Raw genomic sequence first — 17,260 nt, forward strand, 5'->3', positions numbered from 1 at the left:
CTGGCGCGCCGGAAGTGACGTTTGGCGGCAGCCATGGGGCGGACGGCGCTGCTGCTGGCGCTGCTGCGCGGAGGCGGCCACCGCTGCTCCTTCCCGGCCCGGACCCCCGGCCTCCGCCTCCCGCGCCGCCCCTCCGCCCCGGCCTGGCTCTCGCCCGCCTCCCGGGGCCTCCGGGGCGGCAGCAGCAGCCAGGAGCAGGAGGAAGCGCCGCCGCCGCCGCCGCCAGCGGGCCCGGACCCGCCCCCGAGGAGGCTGCTCAGCCGCCCGCAGAGCCTGCCAGGTGAGCCCCGGAGAGAGGGAGGGAAGGAAGGAAGGAAGGAAGGAAGGGGCCTGACCCCGTCTCTCTCTCTCCCTCAGGCTCCGGCTCCCGTCACGAGTTCCAGGCCGAGACCCAGAAGCTGCTGGACATCGTGGCCCGCTCGCTCTACTCGGAGAAGGAGGTAGGCAGGCAGGCAGGCAGGGCGGGCTTCGGAGGCCTCCGGAGGGGCCGGCCCTCTTCCCTCCGCTCCTCAGCCGCGCACCTGGAAACCCAGGGCCTCCCCTTCTCTTCCTGGAGCGTTGCTGAGGAAGGGCTGAGCAAGGGGCCTCCTCTCCCTCCCTTGCTTTGAGCGCAGCGGAGTCCAATGCGGCCGCCTTCCGTCTGTTTCCCCCAGCCTCTTCTTTTCCGATGGGTCTTCCCTGGCCCTTTGCCGGTTTCCACGCCTCCGAGGCCGGCTCTGCTCCGCCTGAGACGCCTCTGGCCTGGACCCTTCATCCCCCAACAGCAGCCTCTTGTTGCTTCTCTTCCCGTGTCCCCGGAGTCAACGTTGTGCAGCTTCTGGCTTCCCTTCCGCTTCCAGATGCCATAGTTGCCCTTTCTGTGCCCAGAAGTGTGTTGAGCGCCATCCTCCCGACCTGGGAGCCTCCTCTTCTGGCCCTGTCTCTGGCTTCCTTTTGGATTGCCTCCCCATAGAGCGTTCGTGGTGGAAGATCTCCCTCTGCACAGTGCTAACAAGCCTTGCTGCCACTGCCATTCTCTGGGGGATCCTCCGCTGTGCCACCCTCCAGCACTGCTGCCGCCCAGTTGCTGCGTGGCACATTTTGTTTGGCTCCCCAGCAAAAGCCTGTCTGAAGCGGGAGACCCTGCTGTCTCCAGCCTAGCCCTTGCCTCAAGAGCACAGGGTCCCACCGCCGCGGAAAGGCAGTGCCCCTGGTGGAAGTGTATTGCTGAATTCAGACTCACTGATTGTGGAGCCCATTGAAAGCTCAGTGTTGTTCCTTCAGGTCTTTATCCGGGAGTTGATCTCGAATGGCAGCGATGCTCTGGAAAAACTACGTCACAAGCTGCTGTCTGAAGGGAAGGTCCTGCCAGAACTGGAGATCCACCTTGAGACAGATTCTAAGGAAGGAACGCTCACCATTCAGGTGTGGTGCTCTGCCCCCCTTCCTTTGCTGGCCTCTGTCCTCCATCTTGCCAGGGACTCCAGAGTTCCCCAAATGAGAGCAGGTCCCCTGCCTTCATCCCTGCTCCTGTAGAGCATCTCCCTGCTGGCACAGGCAAAATGTCCAGGCCGCTGCATTTTGAGGCTCTCTGTAAGGTGGTGGGCTTTTGTGGGTGTCTTCAGAGAAGACCAAGCTCAGTCAGTTTGGAGCCCATTCCTCTGCTGCTGCCACTGCTTCCTGGCTCAGAGTCAGTCCTCGCGATGTGTTAGACGCAGAGTGGCTGCCCCAGGAAGGGAGGAAGCGATTTCAGGGCATGGACTAGTTAGGACCTCTGGCAAGGGAGTGGGGGTGAGTGCAGATGTCTTGGCAAAGGTGTGGGCTGGCCAGTGCTGCCCAGAAAGCAACAGGGCGGAGGGAATGCTTGGATCTGGCTTTGCTCCATCCAGGCCCTCAGCATCATGCTTCAGTGGTGAGGGATGTGAGCATCTGTGAGAAAACCCATCCTCACGCCCAGAAGCAGAACATGGGGGCCTGGATCCTATTGGGCTTCCTTGTCCTATTTTCTTACTTGCAGGACACAGGGATCGGGATGACCCGGGAAGAGCTTCTTTCCAATCTTGGCACCATCGCTCAGTCTGGCTCCAAGGTAAAGCCTGAGTGGGTGTGACCTTTGGGTGCTGGAGCCATCTAGATGTTGCTTTACTAGCGCCCCTTTGCAGTGGTAGTTCTGGCACCTTCTTTACCGTCTCTGAGCGGTTGGCAGACTCAGGACTGATCCCGGCTCAGGCATTGCTTGCAGAATACTTTTAGCTGGCAGTCATTTTTACTTTTGAAGCTGGATTCTCTGATTTGTCTCCTTGAAAAAAGGTTTGGGAATAAAACCTTTTTATGACTATGACATATACGTTTTGTTATGCCCAACATATGTTGACTTATGAATATGAGATATCCAAACCATCCTGCCATACTTTATCAGACTTTGTTCTTGAATATAAAATCTGAATAAGGAACCAATAAATGAGCTAACTTTTTGAATGCCATTTTAAAAGCTGCTCAGATGTTTTTCTACAGTGGACTAACAGTTTTTACTCCACTGGAGCTGAAAACAGCAAAACTGCATTTAAGCAGACTGCTCTAGTGCCACGCTGAGCTTTCTCTTTCAAACCCTTGGCACAACAGCTTTGTGTAGTGGCTGGTACAGGTACGGCTGTGCATATGCACAACCAGCAGGGATGGAGTGGCAGAGCACCTGGACTGTAAAGTCCTTTTACATCCCCAGGCATTTCTGGACCTGTTGGAGAACCAGGTAGAGACCAGCAGCAGAATCATCGGCCAGTTTGGAGTGGGCTTCTACTCCACTTTCATGGTGGCTGATCAGGTGAAGGTTTTCTCACAGTCGGCTGAACCAGGCAGCCCTGGCTACTGCTGGTGTTCAGATGGGTAAGCTGTGTGAAAGAAGGATGTGGGAACAGCCATACGCTGGGGCAGGGGAGATGGAGGCACATGGCAACCCTCTCCCTTAAGCAAGAGCTACTGGCAACTCTGTGGGCCCCAAGTGAACCCTGCCTGGGCCTCCGTATGTTGCCTTTGGGGCTCAGAATCTCTCTCTCTCTCTTTCTGTGCGCATACATACAACAGAAAGCGGAGAGAGATCCGAGTGCCCAAATGAGAAGCAAAGAGGTGTCCAAGGAGTAGAGGAGAGGATGATTCTCTGAAGTTGCTTTTGGGCCACTTACAGAACTGTGCTTTCCAGTCACACACTGGGGCTAGGCTGGGCTAGGGTGCCCCTTTCCAACAATGAATGCTGCTTGAGAGCACATCTGGTTGTTTATGCAGTGTCACCCTATGTATGTGGAATACCAAACACTCCCTTCCACTGAGCCAGATTCTTGTGGGAAGGGGAGCATGTAGGCCACTAGTGTTGACAGGGTCTGGCAGCAGTAGCTCCCTTGGGTCTTTTCCCATCCACCCAAACTGGCAGATGCTGTTCCTAGGGACTGAATGTGTGCTTTTCTCCTTGAAAGCTCCATTCAGCCAAGAAACGTGGTGTGATAGTCCTGCAAAGAGGGCAGCTTCTGTGTCCTCCAGGCTGTGGCTGGCGGCTCTGAAGGACGGGTCTTTAAACAGAGGCTGGATGGCCATCTGTCGGGGATGCTTTGATTGAGAGTTCCTGCATGGCAGAATGGGGTTGGACTGGATGGCCCTTGGGGTCTCTTCCAACTCTACGATACTATGATTCTGTGACTGAGCAGCCATTGCCTGACTCTTGGTTGCAGGGGTGAGGGAGGGAAGGACAGGGGAACATGTTAATCCCTTGGGTTTTCTTTCTTCTAATTCTAGTTCTGGGACCTTTGAGATCTCAGAAGCGTCTGGTGTTCAAGGTGGGACCAAAATAGTTCTCCACCTCAAAGAGGACTGCAAGGAGTTTGCCAGCGAGGAACATGTCAAGAGTGAGTGGCCAGGGGACTCTCTGAACATGCGGGGGGGGGGGGGGGGGAATCCAGTTCCTGATTTCCACAGCTGCTGCTGGGGGTTACAGAAAAAGGGACCCACACTATTGTGAGCATGGAAAAGCTGGAGCTCTGGTGGCTGAGAGACATCCCCTTCCATGTGGAACAAACTGGGTTTTGCTCCACAAGGCCTCCTGTGAACAGTTCAGTCTGTGGGAAGGGTGGGTGGGTGAGAGCCTGGCAGTGGGAGAGTGCTTTCTAGGCCAGGGATCCTGCGTGCAGCAACAGCACCACTGAATGGCACAGAGCACCTTCTGTCTGAAGGGAGTTTGGGTTTGATGTGAAGTTCAGCTTCTGCAGAGGAAGCCAGCTGGTGGGTGAGAGGCAGGTGGGAAAGCAGTCCTTTGACTCCCTATCCTCTTCACCAATAGCAAATAAATTTCTGTGCCACTTATCAGTGCACAGTGAACTCCCTGTTTTACAACCTGTAAGCTAATTGCCTCCAACAAGTTGGGTACTCATTTTAGTGCCCTCGGAAGGATGCAAGGCTGTCGACCCTGGAGCCCTGCAGGCTCAAACTCACAACCTTGAAGTTGTGAGAGGCTGCAGTACTGGCATTTAACCACTGCACCACCAGGTCTCTGTGCCCAGGATCCAGATGGTGGCAACTGCTTACATCCTACTCAGTCAGCTTCTTTGGGCATGGAAGCCCACCTTGCCCAGTCCAGTGCAGGAGCTCTCTTCCCCCAAGCCCCCTCACACCCGCCTGCAGGTCCCTGAGTGCAGCCAGCCAGCCAGAATTGGGGTGGGTGAGTGGGGGTTGGGGGTATCTTGAGCAAGGTGGATCCTCAGGCTTTCCTTGCCTTCTCCAGAGATCATCACAAAATACAGCAACTTTATCAGCTTCCCCATCTACCTCAATGGGCAACGCATCAATACCTTGCAGGTAAGGGGGACCCAGCAGCCTGAACACCAGGGTATTGCTTTCTTTTTCTCTGCCAGGGTGCTTGAAGGAAGGAGAGAGCGTGCGTGCAGGGCTTCTTTGGCTGCTTGCATATCAGCCTGTCCGTGTGAATTGCAGGGCTCTGGCGCTGGTAGCAGAGCCATGAGGTAGCTGGTCCCAAGAACCATCTCTGCTGGTGCTTGCTGTGCTTCTGCCAGCTGCTCTGCCAACATGGGTGGGCAGATCTCTGATCTGGATCAGTGGGGTGGTGGAGGGTGCAGCAGCAGAGCTGACTTGCTGGCCAACCCCGTACCCCCAAGATGCTTCAGGGCAGTCTCACTGGAGCTGCTGCTTACATCTGGTGACCTGGTTCTAAGGAGGTCCACCCCATTGCAGTTCTGGTGGTCTTTGTCCTAATGTGTTCTTGGGGGTGGTGTGACATTCAGCCGTTGGAGATCTCCTAGCTGTGGTGCTAAGCTGTGCTCTTGTTGCTGCCCTGTCCAGGCCCTCTGGATGATGGATCCTAAAGACATTGGGGACTGGGAGCACAAGGAATTCTACCGCTTCATTGCCCAGGCGTATGATGAGCCACGCTACATCCTCCATTACAAGACTGATGCTCCCCTCAACATCCGCAGCCTTTTCTATGTCCCTCAGATGGTGAGATGGCTGAGCGAGAGAGCGGGGAAACGGGGCAGGGACTGGCATCTGTCAGGGCAAGAGGGAGCCAGGAGGGGTGTTTGGTTTCTCCCAGGCAGAGCACCACAACCACCCTGTCTCTCTGTGCCCCCTCCTCTTTTCCCTCTGTTCCTTCAGAAACCTTCCACATTTGATGTCAGTCGGGAGCTGGGTTCCAGTGTGGCCCTCTACAGCCGCAAGGTCCTGATCCTGACTAAAGCCACAGACATCTTGCCCAAGTGGCTGCGCTTCCTAAAAGGTAGGTCTCGCCCCTCTGGGTGGGGTGGAGGGCAGGATCCCTGTTCCCGTGCTGTTGCCTCACGTCTTTCCCCCCCTCCTGACACCACAGGAGTTGTGGACAGTGAGGATATCCCCTTGAACCTCAGCCGCGAACTGCTTCAGGAGAGTGCCCTCATCAGGTGAGGAGACTGCGTGGGTGGGTGGGTGGGTGAGGGCGAGCAAGGGGAAGAGTGACCTGTGGTCTGCCTTGGCCTTCCAGCTCCACCAGGCCCTGTCAGGTGGCACTTGGTGCCACAATGTGGGACTGTTGCTTCATTGAGCCCACTGTGTCCTCTGTCCAGACTCACCAGAGTGCTAGGCACAGAAGGGCTGCTGCCTGGTGCTCCTGTCCGCTGCTGTTAGACCAGAGAGCTCTCGTGGGTGGGGAGCAGTGACCCCACCATCCCCTGTGGGCATCCGAGGGGCTGCAAGCTTCCTGCTTGGCTTGGGCCACCCACATTGAAAACCTGGTGGCATATTTCTGGCCAAGGCATGGGGCCAGGTGGCCTCTCCCTCCCCCAGAGTGAAGGCCCCCCGTTCCATCCCCTCCTGGGCAAGGGGCTTAACACTTGGCACCATGCCTTTTTCCCCACTCAGGAAGCTGCGAGCCATCCTGCAGCAGCGGTTGATCAAGTTCTTTGTGGAGCAGAGCAAGAGGGACCCTGAGAAATATGCCAAATTCTTTGAGGACTATGGGCTGTTCATGCGTGAGGGGATCGTCACGCTTGCTGAGCAGGAGGTCAAGGTGCGCCTGGCCAGCCAGCTTCTCCATTGCTTGGGCTCAGGGCAGGCAGGGGAGCTGGAGGGGGCACTATCTTTCCCAAGGGAAAGATGGGGGAGGCTGGAGACTTGAAGAGGGGGATTATGTAGTGAACCAGCCTGTGCTGCTTTTCTGTGCAGCTGAAGGGATGCCTCCCCTTTGCAGGAGGATATCGCTAAGCTGCTACGCTATGAGTCCTCGGCACTTGCTGCTGGGCAGCTGACCAGCCTCCCAGAATATGCCAGCCGGATGCCGGCTGGGAGCAGGAGCATCTATTACTTGTGTGCTCCCAACCGCCACCTGGCTGAACACTCTCCCTACTACGAAGCCATGAGGAAGAAGGATGCCGAGGTGAGCTGGGTGCCTGGGTATGGAGAAGTGGCGCAGCCCCTGCCACCCTGGAAGGAGGCCCATGACCAGAGGGAGGCTTGCCTCCTTGTCACAATTGCCATTTGGGAGCCACAAGGGGAGGCCCCTGATCACCAGCCAGCTGGGCTCTGGAGGCTGGGCATGGCCACTTTAGTGATCACTGAGCCCTTGGCTGTGGAGCTTGCAAGGACCTGCTGGGTTGCCCAGGGGCAAGACCCTCTGTTCTGAGACAGACACCTTCACACTCCCTTGCAGCCTAGTTGGGAGCTGTGACTTTGCTCTTCTCACTTCTGGGCCTGCAGGTGCTCTTCTGTTACGAGCAGTTTGACGAACTGACTCTTCTCCACCTCCGGGAGTTTGACAAGAAGAAACTGATGTCGGTGGAGACGGACATTGTGGTTGACCACTACAAGGAGGAGAAGTTTGAGGAGAGGCGCCCAGGTGAGCTGCTGCAGAGGCTGGGCCTACGGGGGATCCACTTTGCTGTCTGGGGAGGGGGAGCTGTTTAAAGTTGCCAGCTTGGAGCAGGAGGTTGGTGCTGGGGATGGAGCTCTGTGGTTATAGCAGCTGAAGCAGCTGAAGCAGCTGAAGATGGAGGTGGGCTGGGCTGGGCTGGATCTCTCTACCCCTGCCCCCTGACTCCATTATGCCTCCCCTTGCAGCCAATGAGTGCCTGAGCTCCCAGGACACAGAAGACCTCCTGGCCTGGATGAGGAATGCACTGGGCACACGAGTCACCACCATCAAGGTGAGGGAAGCGGCTGCTGGTGGCACCTGGCCAGCAGCAGCATAAAGAGTGACGGCCTCTTCCTTGCCGCCCATACAAGATGACCGTTCAGTCAGCAAGCTGCCTTGATGCTCCTCATGGGGGCTCCCATGGGATACGCTCTCGACATCCCTTCTTGGCACTCTGCCTGCCCTCATGGCTCCTGACCCCTTGACTCCAAGGCAAAGCGGCTGGCTGGCTGGCTGAATGGGCCTTCGTTTTTCCTTTGTGGCAAAGTCCCAGAAGCATGTGAGCAAAATGTGGTTCACCATCCTGGAGGGTTCTAGTGGGAGAGGTGCAGGTGGGGGTGGCATTTGTTTGGTGGGGGCAAGGGGGGGTCATTAGGGAGGAGGCTGTTCTCCCTTGGGTGTTGCCAAGCCTTGCTTCTCACCTTTCCTCCAGGTGACTCCACGCCTGGACACACACCCAGCCATGGTCACTGTGCTGGAGATGGGGGCTGCCCGGCACTTCCTGCGCATGCAGCAGCTGGCCAAGACTAATGAGGAGCGGGCCCAGATCCTGCAACCCACACTAGAGATCAATGCGGGGTAAGGAAGGGGATGCAGCCGTGGGGAAGAGAGAGAGAGACAGCCAGAGCTGAGCACTTGCTGCCCCCCTCAAGGGGCTCCCAGGGTCAGCTGGGGGGGAGTGGTCCTTCTCTATGCCCACAGAGCTCATGCATTCCTTCCTTCCTTCAGGCATGCTCTGATCAAAAAGCTCAACCAGCTGCGCACCAGTCAGCCTGACCTGGCCCAGTTGCTGCTTGACCAGGTGAGCTCTTGTGGCTTCCTCTGTGTGTTGAGCGCCAACACCAGCCTTTGCCTGGGGACCCTCAGCTGAGCGGCTGAGATCTAGTCACATCTGTGTAGGGCTGCAGGGGAGAAGCATGGCGGGTCAGGGTTGCCTTGGGGCACCCCTGGTGATCTCTGGCCCCTTCTGAGTCAGGGGCAGTGGGGCTCTTGAGGCTCCTTGAGGTTTGTTTCCACTCAATCTCCAGGCTGTCTGGGCTTGTCCAGCTAGCCAGCACTGTCCTTTTCGAGGAGAGTGTTTGAGGCAGAGCAGCTGATCTGGGGCCTCTCTCTCTCTCTGGGAACTGTGCTCCTTTCCCCTGCTCTTTCTGGGGCTTTGTGTGTGTTTGTGTGTGTGTTTATATACACAGACACACACAACAGAGCAGTAGGTTCAGTGGGGAAACGGAGGCGAGGAAAGAGTTTCAGATGGAGACCCCTTGCCACACTCTCCGGCTTCCGGCTGAGCTGCGCTGGGCTGGCCCTCTGTGGCCACAAGAGCCTTGGGCTTCCACCTCCGCCTTTGCCTACAGATCTATGACAACGCCATGATTGCGGCAGGACTGAGCGATGACCCCCGGCCGATGGTCAGCCGGCTGAACGAGCTCCTTGTCAAAGCCCTGGAGAAGCACTGAGGCAAAGGCCAGCCCTGCGTTGGAGCCCAGCTCTAGACTGGATCCTTGGCGAAGGAGAGCATGGTCTGGAAGTGCGCCTGAGGAAGCCGGCTCAGCCTGCAAGAGCATGCGCTGCCAGGCGCACTGACTGAGATGAATGGGCTGCTTCTGAGTTCTGCATAGGAGAAGTGTGTCCTTAATTAAAAGCTCATCAGATTGACTGCGTGGCTCTGAGCCTCTTGTGTCTCGGGGGCCTCCAGGGCTCCCTCTTGCCTGAAAAGCCCCTTCTGCGGCTGCTGTTGGGAGGGAGGGAGCCTTTGCCCCGGGGGGGTCGGGGTCAGGCCCTTTGAGGGTCTGGCAGACGCCTCAAGGGAGAAGGGAGCGGGGAGACCCGGACCAGGAGCCCCCCGCGAGGCGCGCGTTGCCTTTGCGTCTGGGGCGGAGGGGAAGGAAGGAAGGAGCCCGCGCCCTTCCCCGCCTCGCCGCCGGGGGGCGCCGGAGGGCGGGATCCTCGTGGACGCTCTGGGCTGCAGCCTCCTCTATGGGCGAGTGGGCGGGGCCTCCACCGGAAGGGACGCCTTCGAACACGCCCATCCTTCCGGGGAGCGATCCTGGCAGAGGCCGGTCCAGGCGAGGGCGGCGATGGGCGACTCCGGGGACGAGTTCCGGCAGCAGCGGCGAGGGGAGGCCCGGCGGGGGGCAGAGGCCAAAGGAGGCGGAGCGGGAGCGGGGAGCAAGCGGCGGCGGCGGGGAGCCCTCGTTCCGGCCCGGGCCCCTCTCTCTGCTCCGGAGCGCGGAGTGCAGTGCCAGCTCTGCCGGGAGGACCTCTCCGCCCTGGACCCGCTCCGGAGGGAGCTGCACGTCAACGGGTGAGTCGCTCCGCGGGCGCCGGGCGGGAGGCTGCTGGGGAGGAGGAGGAGGAGGAGACGGCGCCCCGGAGGGCAGAGACGGCGCCCGCCCACCCGCCCCCGACTCCCTCCCTCGGTCTCTCTCGGCGCAGGTGCTTGGACCGGATGGAGAGGCCTCCTGGCCCGCCCCCCGCCTCCGAGGAGGAGAAGGAGGAGGAAGGTCCGCGCAGGTGAGAGCCTGGCCTGCCTGGCCGGCTTCGGAGCCCTGGGTGCCCTGGGGTCGGGCCCCTCGGGAGGGCGGGCCTTCCGGTGCCTTTTGGCGGGAGGCGCCGCGTGCGGAGGAGGCCCTGGGCTCCTGCTCCTCCTCCGGGCGGAGGGCCCCGGGGCGCTGACTCTCCTCTGTCTTCCAGGGGGCGGAAGCGCAGGAGCGGGGCCTCTCGCGCGGAGCCTCTGGCCAAGAAGAAGCGCCGGGCGCCCAGGGCCCTGGATGAGGAGCTGCTGCTGGCCCTGGCCATGTCCCGCTCCCTCCGGGAGGAAGAGGAGGCCCAGGCCAGGCGCCTGCGAGGGCAGAGGGGCCCCGGAGCAGGTGAGGCCTTGGGGCTGGGGGCCTTGCCCTGGGGGGCCCTGCTGGGCCCAAGCCTAGCAAGGGCTGACGGGGGTCCTTCCGCTCCTGCTCTCCGCTGCAGTGAAGAGGCGCCGCCTGAGGGCCCCTCGCTCGCCGCCTCCGCTCTTGCTCCAGGATCCGGAGAAGGCCCGCCGGGAGACGGAGGCCCGCGCGGAGGCCATGCTGCTGCAGCTGCTCCCGGATGCGGGGGAGCTCCCCAGCACCCCTCCGCTCCCGGCCAGCCGCCTCTTGGAGACCCCCCTGGGCTTCCCTGGCTCCTTGTGGGCATTCAGCTCATTGACAGAAGACGCCCTTCCGGGAAGCCGGGGAGACCTGGGCTTCTCCCTTCTGCCGCCGGAGCAGGTAGCCGGGGCGGGTGGGGCAGGCTTATGGGCCAGGGAGATGGCTGTGCCCTTTGGCTGTCCCCAGGCGGATGCCCCTTTGCTCCTCTCTGCCAGGAGGATGCCTTCCATAGCCTTTTCTAGGCTGGGGCTTTGCTGCTTGCTCTGTGACCTGGGAGCGCTTGCCAGGCAAGGGGCAAGTGCTGCCAAAGAGGCATGGGCTCTTCTCCAGGACCACCTTTTCGCAGGGGTTTCTTACTGGGGCCCCATCAGAGCTGGCAGAGCGCTTGTACCTTGCAGTAGCTTTGGGTGCCTTTGTGAAGTCTGCTGCTGCTGCGGCTGTGTCTCCTCCGAAGGGCAGCCCTTTGTGCTTCTCTTGGGAATTTGCCGCCAAAGCGCCAAACAGCTGAGGCCTCATGGCCAGGGATACCTTTGACCTCCCCGGCTGGGTCCTGAGGGGCCGGTCCCTTGGGAGAGGCTGGGGCTTCCAGTTAAAGCCCTTTGAGAGCGGGTGGGAGCAGTGGTCTCTTTCTGCTCTTTTCCCTGGAAATGCTGCCTAGAGCCAGCGGGTGGACTGGGCTGGAGATCTCCATGGAGTCGGGCAAAAGTGCTCTTCTTCCTTTCCCAGGGTGCCTTGTTCCTGAGGTCAGGGCCTGCAGGGCTGCCAGGGCTGGGCTGCCTGGCCCCTGAACCGGGGTCTTCCCAGGCCCCCCAACCCAGCAGTCAGAGCAGGGAGGTCTTGGGCAGCCAGCACGGCGCAGAGGGGGCCCTGCAAGATCTGGTGGAGCTGGCTGGAGAAGGGCTCACTCTCACCCAGTGGAACCAGGATGTCCAGTGGCTGGAGGGACCAAGTGAGGAGCTCTCATGCTTGTCTGGGGGTGGGCTTGAAGAGACATTGCTGCCCAGAGGTGCTCTTGCTGGGGGCGAGAATCTTTCGGCGTCCTTTTGCTGAGGGAAGGGGTGGCCCTGAACCACAGCAGGGTCCCAGAAGGAGCAGGAGGGCTGGCGCTTTTGACAGCTTTGCTTGTGGGCATTGCTGGCTGGGGCTGTGGGAGGAACCTTGGTCTGGCTCCAGGGAGGTTCTTGAGTGGTCTCTTTCTTGATTGAGGGCAAGAAGAGGCTGCACTGAGGAGTGCTCCACAGAAGGCGCCTGTCCCCTTGCAAGAGGAGGAGAAGGAAGAGAGGGAGTCCTCAGGAAGCTCTCACCCAGCTGTAAGGGCAGTGCTGAGAGAAGTCTCTTCTCCACAGGTAGCAGCAGGTGCCAATGGCATTTGGGGAATCCCCTCAGATGCCAGGAGGAAAGTAGTCAGAAGAGCAGTCAGGGTCAGGGAGGCGGAGCTGGGAATGCCTAGGTTCCTGGGCATCTAGAAACCCCTCTTACTTCCCTCCTGTGCTGGAGGCTTCCAGTCTTGGCATGCTGGAAAAGCCTTGTGTTTGGCAAGGGGCAGGGGTGCGCCCTTGAATTGTTTTGCAACTGGGTAGCTCCATCTTGGAGGAGAGGAAGCAACTTGAACCTCCCCTTCAGGCAAGGTGTCTGGGGGGGGGGGAGGGTTATATGGTGACATTTCTCTTTCTAATTCCAGCTCAGCTCATTGGCAACTGCTTTCGGAATGATGGTCAACAACCCCCATCTGAGCGATGTCCAGTTCCAGGTGGACAGTGGGGAGATCCTCTATGCTCACCTGTTTGTGCTTTATGTTCGGTGCCCACAGCTTCTGGAAGTTGTGAGTCAGAGGGAGAACAGTAAGGGTTTGGTGTGGTGTGTGTTGGGGAGGGCATTGTTGGTGGATCTGTGTTTTTTGCCAGTCCCTTGTTTCCTGGGGGAGTTTGGTTGCCTTGGACTAGTTTGTGTCTGGAGAGTTGCCCCAGTCAGCAAAGTACGAGCCAGATCCTGGGCCTTCTGGCTCCTTCACGGGGGCTGTTTGTTCTCCTTTCCGCCCCCAGATTGACCGCACAGCCTTTACGGTGGCCGAAGGGGGAGGCACTGGGACTCTCCGCATGCTGCTGAGCAACGTCCCAGCGGAGGCTGTTAGTGCCTTCCTTAAGTATCTCTATGCAGCCGATCTCTGTGTTCCTCGCCACCTGCAATCCGACGTTGGTTGTCTGGCTGCCAGGTTTGGTATCACGCTCTTTCCAGATCTCTGTTGGCCAGTAGAGCCTCTAGGAGGGTTGCTTGGAGTGGTTGGGGGCTCCCAGGCAGCGGTAGAAGTTTGTGGGGGCATTTGCACCTATATTATTGCAGGTTTGGACTGCATGATCTGGCTGCTTTGTGTGGAAGCCGCCTTAGCTTCAAGGTTTTTGGAGGGACAGAAGATGGCGATGATGTTCGCGGTTGCGATGGCACGGAGGACATAGCTGAGACTTTTGAAGAGCTCTTGGAGTCCATGTGGCAGGATGAGGATGAAGAAGCTGTCGTTAACTGTGTGCACCAAGAAGGAAACAGCAGCGCAACTGTGGGTGAAGAAGAACTAGAGGAGATTTACGAATTTGCTGCCACCCAGCGTGGCTCTGCTGCTCGAGCTCAGAGGGAGGAAGAAGGGGAGGAAGAGGAAAAGAAAGGCTGCAGCAAGGGCAAGGAGTGCCAGGGAGGGAGGTGGGAAGGCCCCCATTTCACCAGTTCAAAGGAGGGGCTGGGAGACCCTGCAATGAATCCAGTAACAACCCCTGGTGCGGAGCCTCCCGCCTTGCCCTGCTCCCCTGATGCTGGCCAGGAGGGAGGGCCACAGCAGTTGCCCCTTGTGCTGCAGGAAGGTGCCGGGGACAGGAGGAAGGGGAGGCTGCAGCAGTCCCTCGGAGCCACTGCGGAGGTTTCTGCGCAAGGCTCTCTTGCAGAAGGCCAGAGATGTTCCTTGCAGCCAAAGGGGGTTGGGAGCAGAGGCTTCGTGGGGAACCCTCTCCAAACAGTGCAGAAGGTGTTCCCCTGGGATTCTCCCTGTGAGCCGCTTGTGCCAACTTTGCTTCCGAGGGAGGTGGTTTTGGCTCCGTCACCCAGTTGTGGGATGGGCTCGACCAGGAGCCGTTTGCCACATGCCCCGCGCCTGTCTGCCTTCTTGCCAGGCCGAACTGGGATGGGTTGTTCCTCCTCCTCCTCTTCCTCCCAGACTGCTCTGGAAGTGCCTTGTGGTGGGCCAGGGGAACCCCTCTTGGGGGCGAAGCCTCTACCTGGGAGTCCTGATGGCGGCCCAGTGGTAGTGCTGGATTCAGACGAAGAATGGGAATCTGGAGCCTGTGTGGGAGGTCCACTGCCGAGGTTTGGTAGTTCCTCAGGCAAGAGCCAAGAGCTGCTGAGGCTGAGTAGTACCAATGAGGAGGACAGTGGTGAAGGAGGGGAGATGCTGGCGCCAGACACTCCTCTGCCCAGTAGGCCCACTGTGGGCAGTCTGCCAAACGCTGGCGGCAGCCTGATGCTTGAGCATAAAGGGCAGCAATGGATTGGAGAGAGCAGGGGAGGGTCTTCTCCAGAGAGGCCTTCTCTGAGGGACCAGCTGCCCCTTGCCTGTGGGCCTCTGCCGTTGCTCTTGCCCACTCCTTTGTCTGGCAGCAGCCCCTCCTGGGATGATGTGGTCATTGTGGATGACAGTCAGGAGGAGCAGGAGGAGGAAGGCACGCCAGTCTGGCAGCATGCAGCGAGGACAGCAGAGGCTGGGAATGCCAACAGCCAGCCAGGAAGCCCCTCTGGACCTATGGACTCAGAAGGTGGGAGCCCGCTTGCTGGAGGAGTCTGTGGGCCCAGCTCAGAAGGGGCTGGAGACGATTCCGACGGCAGTGAGAGTCTGCCTCTCACCCAGAGATCGCCCTCTTCTGCGGTCCCAACTCAGGCCACCCCTGGTAAGTTACTGCTTTCAAGCGAGGGGTGGGGTGGGATGGGGGCCGAAGTGAGGATGCCAAGCAACTGGTTTCTCTCTCTGATGGGCTGTTGGGGGTCATGGCCTTTGGGGCAATGTGTGCATTGTGGGGGTGTACCTTTGACACAGCAAACTAGGGAAAGCTTCCTTCCTGCTCAACAGTAGGTCCCTCACTCTTATGTTGCTATCATTGGAAGGATGTACCATCTTCTATATGGTTGTGTCATCTTGTTTATCAGCAAAGTGCAATTTGGTTCACTTCAGTGCCCCTGGGAGTCAAGGGGTGTGCACCCAATTTCTTATTCTCCAGATCCTGCTGGCCAACTTGAGAGGCTGCTGCCTGTGACCCCGCTCACCCCGATGCCCTCCTACTCAGTCATGGCAACTCCTGTGCTGAAGAAGGAGCTGAAGAGGTGGGTGTTCTCAGCACAGAAGCTGGTTCTGCCTCCAACTACTGGAGGTATTGGCTGCAGACAAGTTGCCATGCTGACCATCTGCCTTCCTTTCCTAGGTTTGGAGTCCGCGCCCTTCCCAAGCGCCAGATGGTCTTAAAGCTAAAGGAGATATTTCAGTTTACTCACCAAAGGAGGGATGCCGAGTCCAAGGGAAGGGTTGCAGCTGCCCCACTGGCGCCACTGCCCTGTCCAGCAGGGACCATCTGGGAGAGCCAGCAGATGGTCGGCTCCAGGGATCTGTGTGGAGAGAGCGCCCAGGAGGCTGAGCTGCATGGCTTTCCAGGTGGCTCAGAGCAGCGGAAGTGGAGGACAGCCTTGCCTGCTGCTGGATTCACCCTTGGAAGCAATGCTGGGTCTGGAGGCTGCCTTCCCTCTTCCCCAGCGTCCCAGGAGTCCACCTCATCCTCTGTAGCCAGCAGTGAGACTTCGGTACTGTCCCGCAGGTATGGGCTGGCTTTGTGGATCTGCATGCTTCTCTGCTCCTTCCTCCAGGTAGGATGGTCCCCAGGGACTGCCAAGGAAGGCAGGTAAAGTCAACTTAAGTGCTTTCTCTCTGTATTGTGCATTCTGCTTTTGGTGTTCTTGAATAGGGGCTCCATTTCTGAGTGCCTTGGCCTGCACCGTTTTGCAGGTGGCAGGAAGCAGTCCTGGTTCTGAAGTCAAAACCATGAGAAAAGCAGCTGGGGGGGAGCTTGAAGGAGCTCGGTAACAGAAAGCGCTTGGCCCTCTTAGTGGTGCCCGGCTTATCCCATCCAGTTTTATGGTGGGCTGGAGAAGGGTGACATGGCAGGGCTAATGCACCTTTCTTCCCGTCTAGTGCTCCTTTGTCTGAGTTTGAGACCAGTGTACTGGAGGAGGAGGAGGAGGAGGCGCTTGCACCCGCCGACAAAGACGAAGGCAAGCTGGAGGCCTTTCGCCACTACATACGTTCCACACCATCTCTTTGCCGCCAGATCTTACTTTACCAGCCCATTGAACTGGCTGTGCTTCAGGCAACACTGAGGCAAAGTGGCATCAAGATTGCTTTGGGCAAGTTGCTGGACTTTCTGGATGCTCACTGCATTACCTTCACCACTGCAGAAGCCCGGAGAGAAAAGCTTCGGCACTCGCAGCCAGGCAAGAAAAGGTGGGGGCAGAGGCACCGGCGCTGAGCTTTTCTGGGATGGTTGTGATGGGGCTCCAGCCACTTACTTTGCACTTCCATGTCTGTGTTCTGGCGTTCTGCTTGGGGCCTTCCTTCGTTCCAGGCCACATGGTACCTTCTTTCATAGATCTTTTGAACTGAGCCTGCCTTAGCTTTGAGGAGACAGGTCCTCTCCGCCCCCAGGTCAGATCTTTGGATTCAGATCCTAAGAGTACCTTGTTGGAGTAAGGAAACGGCTGGACAGCGCTCCTCCGCTGATGCTGGGGCTTTTGGGGGGCCCTGGCTCAGGTGACAACTGCTTGAATGCCAGTTGTCCATTTTCAACCATGCAGCACTTTGAATCTCTTCTTTATATACTGGAGTTGTGAAATAATAGTTTTATTCAGGTTGTTCTGGTCTGTAATAAATACTGTTTTTCACTGTGATGATGAGGCTGAAAAGTGTGTTTTAGAGGCAGGCGACAGTGTGAGAAAAGAAGTGCTGTTGTGGGAGATCCAGAGTATCTCAGAAAGCAGAGCACGGCTACCACTCTTCTGATGCAAAAATGGCCCTCTAAATGGCCTACAGAAAGGCTCTCTCCCTTTGGAAAAACACAGTCAGTCTCTGTGTGTTCTTCTTAAAATGCAGGGTTTGGGCAGGAGCAGCATACAGGTGGCTCTGCAGCTGCACTTGTGGAGCAGACCAGGCTTAAGCAGGAGAGCTGGGCTTAGGAGTGTCTTCTGGCTCTTTGCTGGGCTGCTGAGCTTTGTTGCTTGTGCCTTCAGCTAGTTTGCCTTCCTCTGAGGCTGAGAATGCTCCCCGCCCAAGCAGGCAACTGAACTAGGCCTCCAGGATCCTAATTCGATATCCAAAGCCGTCTGCCCACCTCCAGAATAACAATCTACTTGAATGCCATGATCTATGCTGGCAATGCAAGACCCGCGAAAAGGTCCAAAGGGAAAAAGGTGGACGTCT

The 17,260-nt window shown here is 58.4% G+C and overlaps 2 protein-coding genes across 3 annotated transcripts; both read left to right on the plus strand.

Moving 5' to 3' along the window:
- The first annotated feature begins 18 nt into the window (after window positions 1-18).
- Window positions 19-9,290, plus strand: LOC149306597 (heat shock protein 75 kDa, mitochondrial-like). Its single transcript, XM_089540623.1, has 17 exons — window positions 19-280; window positions 358-440; window positions 1,264-1,404; window positions 1,997-2,068; window positions 2,702-2,862; window positions 3,763-3,872; window positions 4,745-4,818; window positions 5,320-5,475; window positions 5,632-5,752; window positions 5,843-5,912; window positions 6,370-6,517; window positions 6,698-6,883; window positions 7,204-7,342; window positions 7,564-7,649; window positions 8,070-8,215; window positions 8,366-8,438; window positions 8,989-9,290. The coding sequence occupies exons 1-17, from the start codon at window positions 34-36 to the stop codon at window positions 9,088-9,090; spliced, it is 2,115 nt and encodes a 704-aa protein (XP_089396749.1). The 5' UTR covers window positions 19-33; the 3' UTR covers window positions 9,091-9,290.
- A 401-nt stretch (window positions 9,291-9,691) lies between these two features.
- Window positions 9,692-16,731, plus strand: LOC149306598 (structure-specific endonuclease subunit SLX4-like). 2 transcript variants are annotated; one of them, XM_089540295.1, is made up of 12 exons: window positions 9,692-9,938; window positions 10,070-10,147; window positions 10,328-10,503; window positions 10,604-10,884; window positions 11,491-11,713; window positions 11,971-12,110; window positions 12,446-12,586; window positions 12,807-12,976; window positions 13,105-14,690; window positions 15,018-15,120; window positions 15,219-15,605; window positions 15,980-16,731. In XM_089540295.1, exons 1-12 carry the CDS (start codon window positions 9,712-9,714, stop codon window positions 16,311-16,313), a joined length of 3,846 nt encoding a protein of 1,281 aa, XP_089396421.1. In that variant the 5' UTR covers window positions 9,692-9,711; the 3' UTR covers window positions 16,314-16,731. The 2 variants fall into 2 exon arrangements, with proteins under 2 accessions (XP_089396421.1, XP_089396423.1); XM_089540297.1 differs by having other exon boundaries at window positions 11,971-12,074.
- Window positions 16,732-17,260: the final 529 nt, after the last annotated feature.

This window comes from Sceloporus occidentalis, unplaced genomic scaffold (assembly GCF_023333645.1).
Source record: "Sceloporus occidentalis isolate IW3139 unplaced genomic scaffold, rSceOcc1.0.p SCAF_10, whole genome shotgun sequence".
Classification (NCBI taxonomy): Eukaryota; Metazoa; Chordata; class Lepidosauria; order Squamata; family Phrynosomatidae; genus Sceloporus; species Sceloporus occidentalis.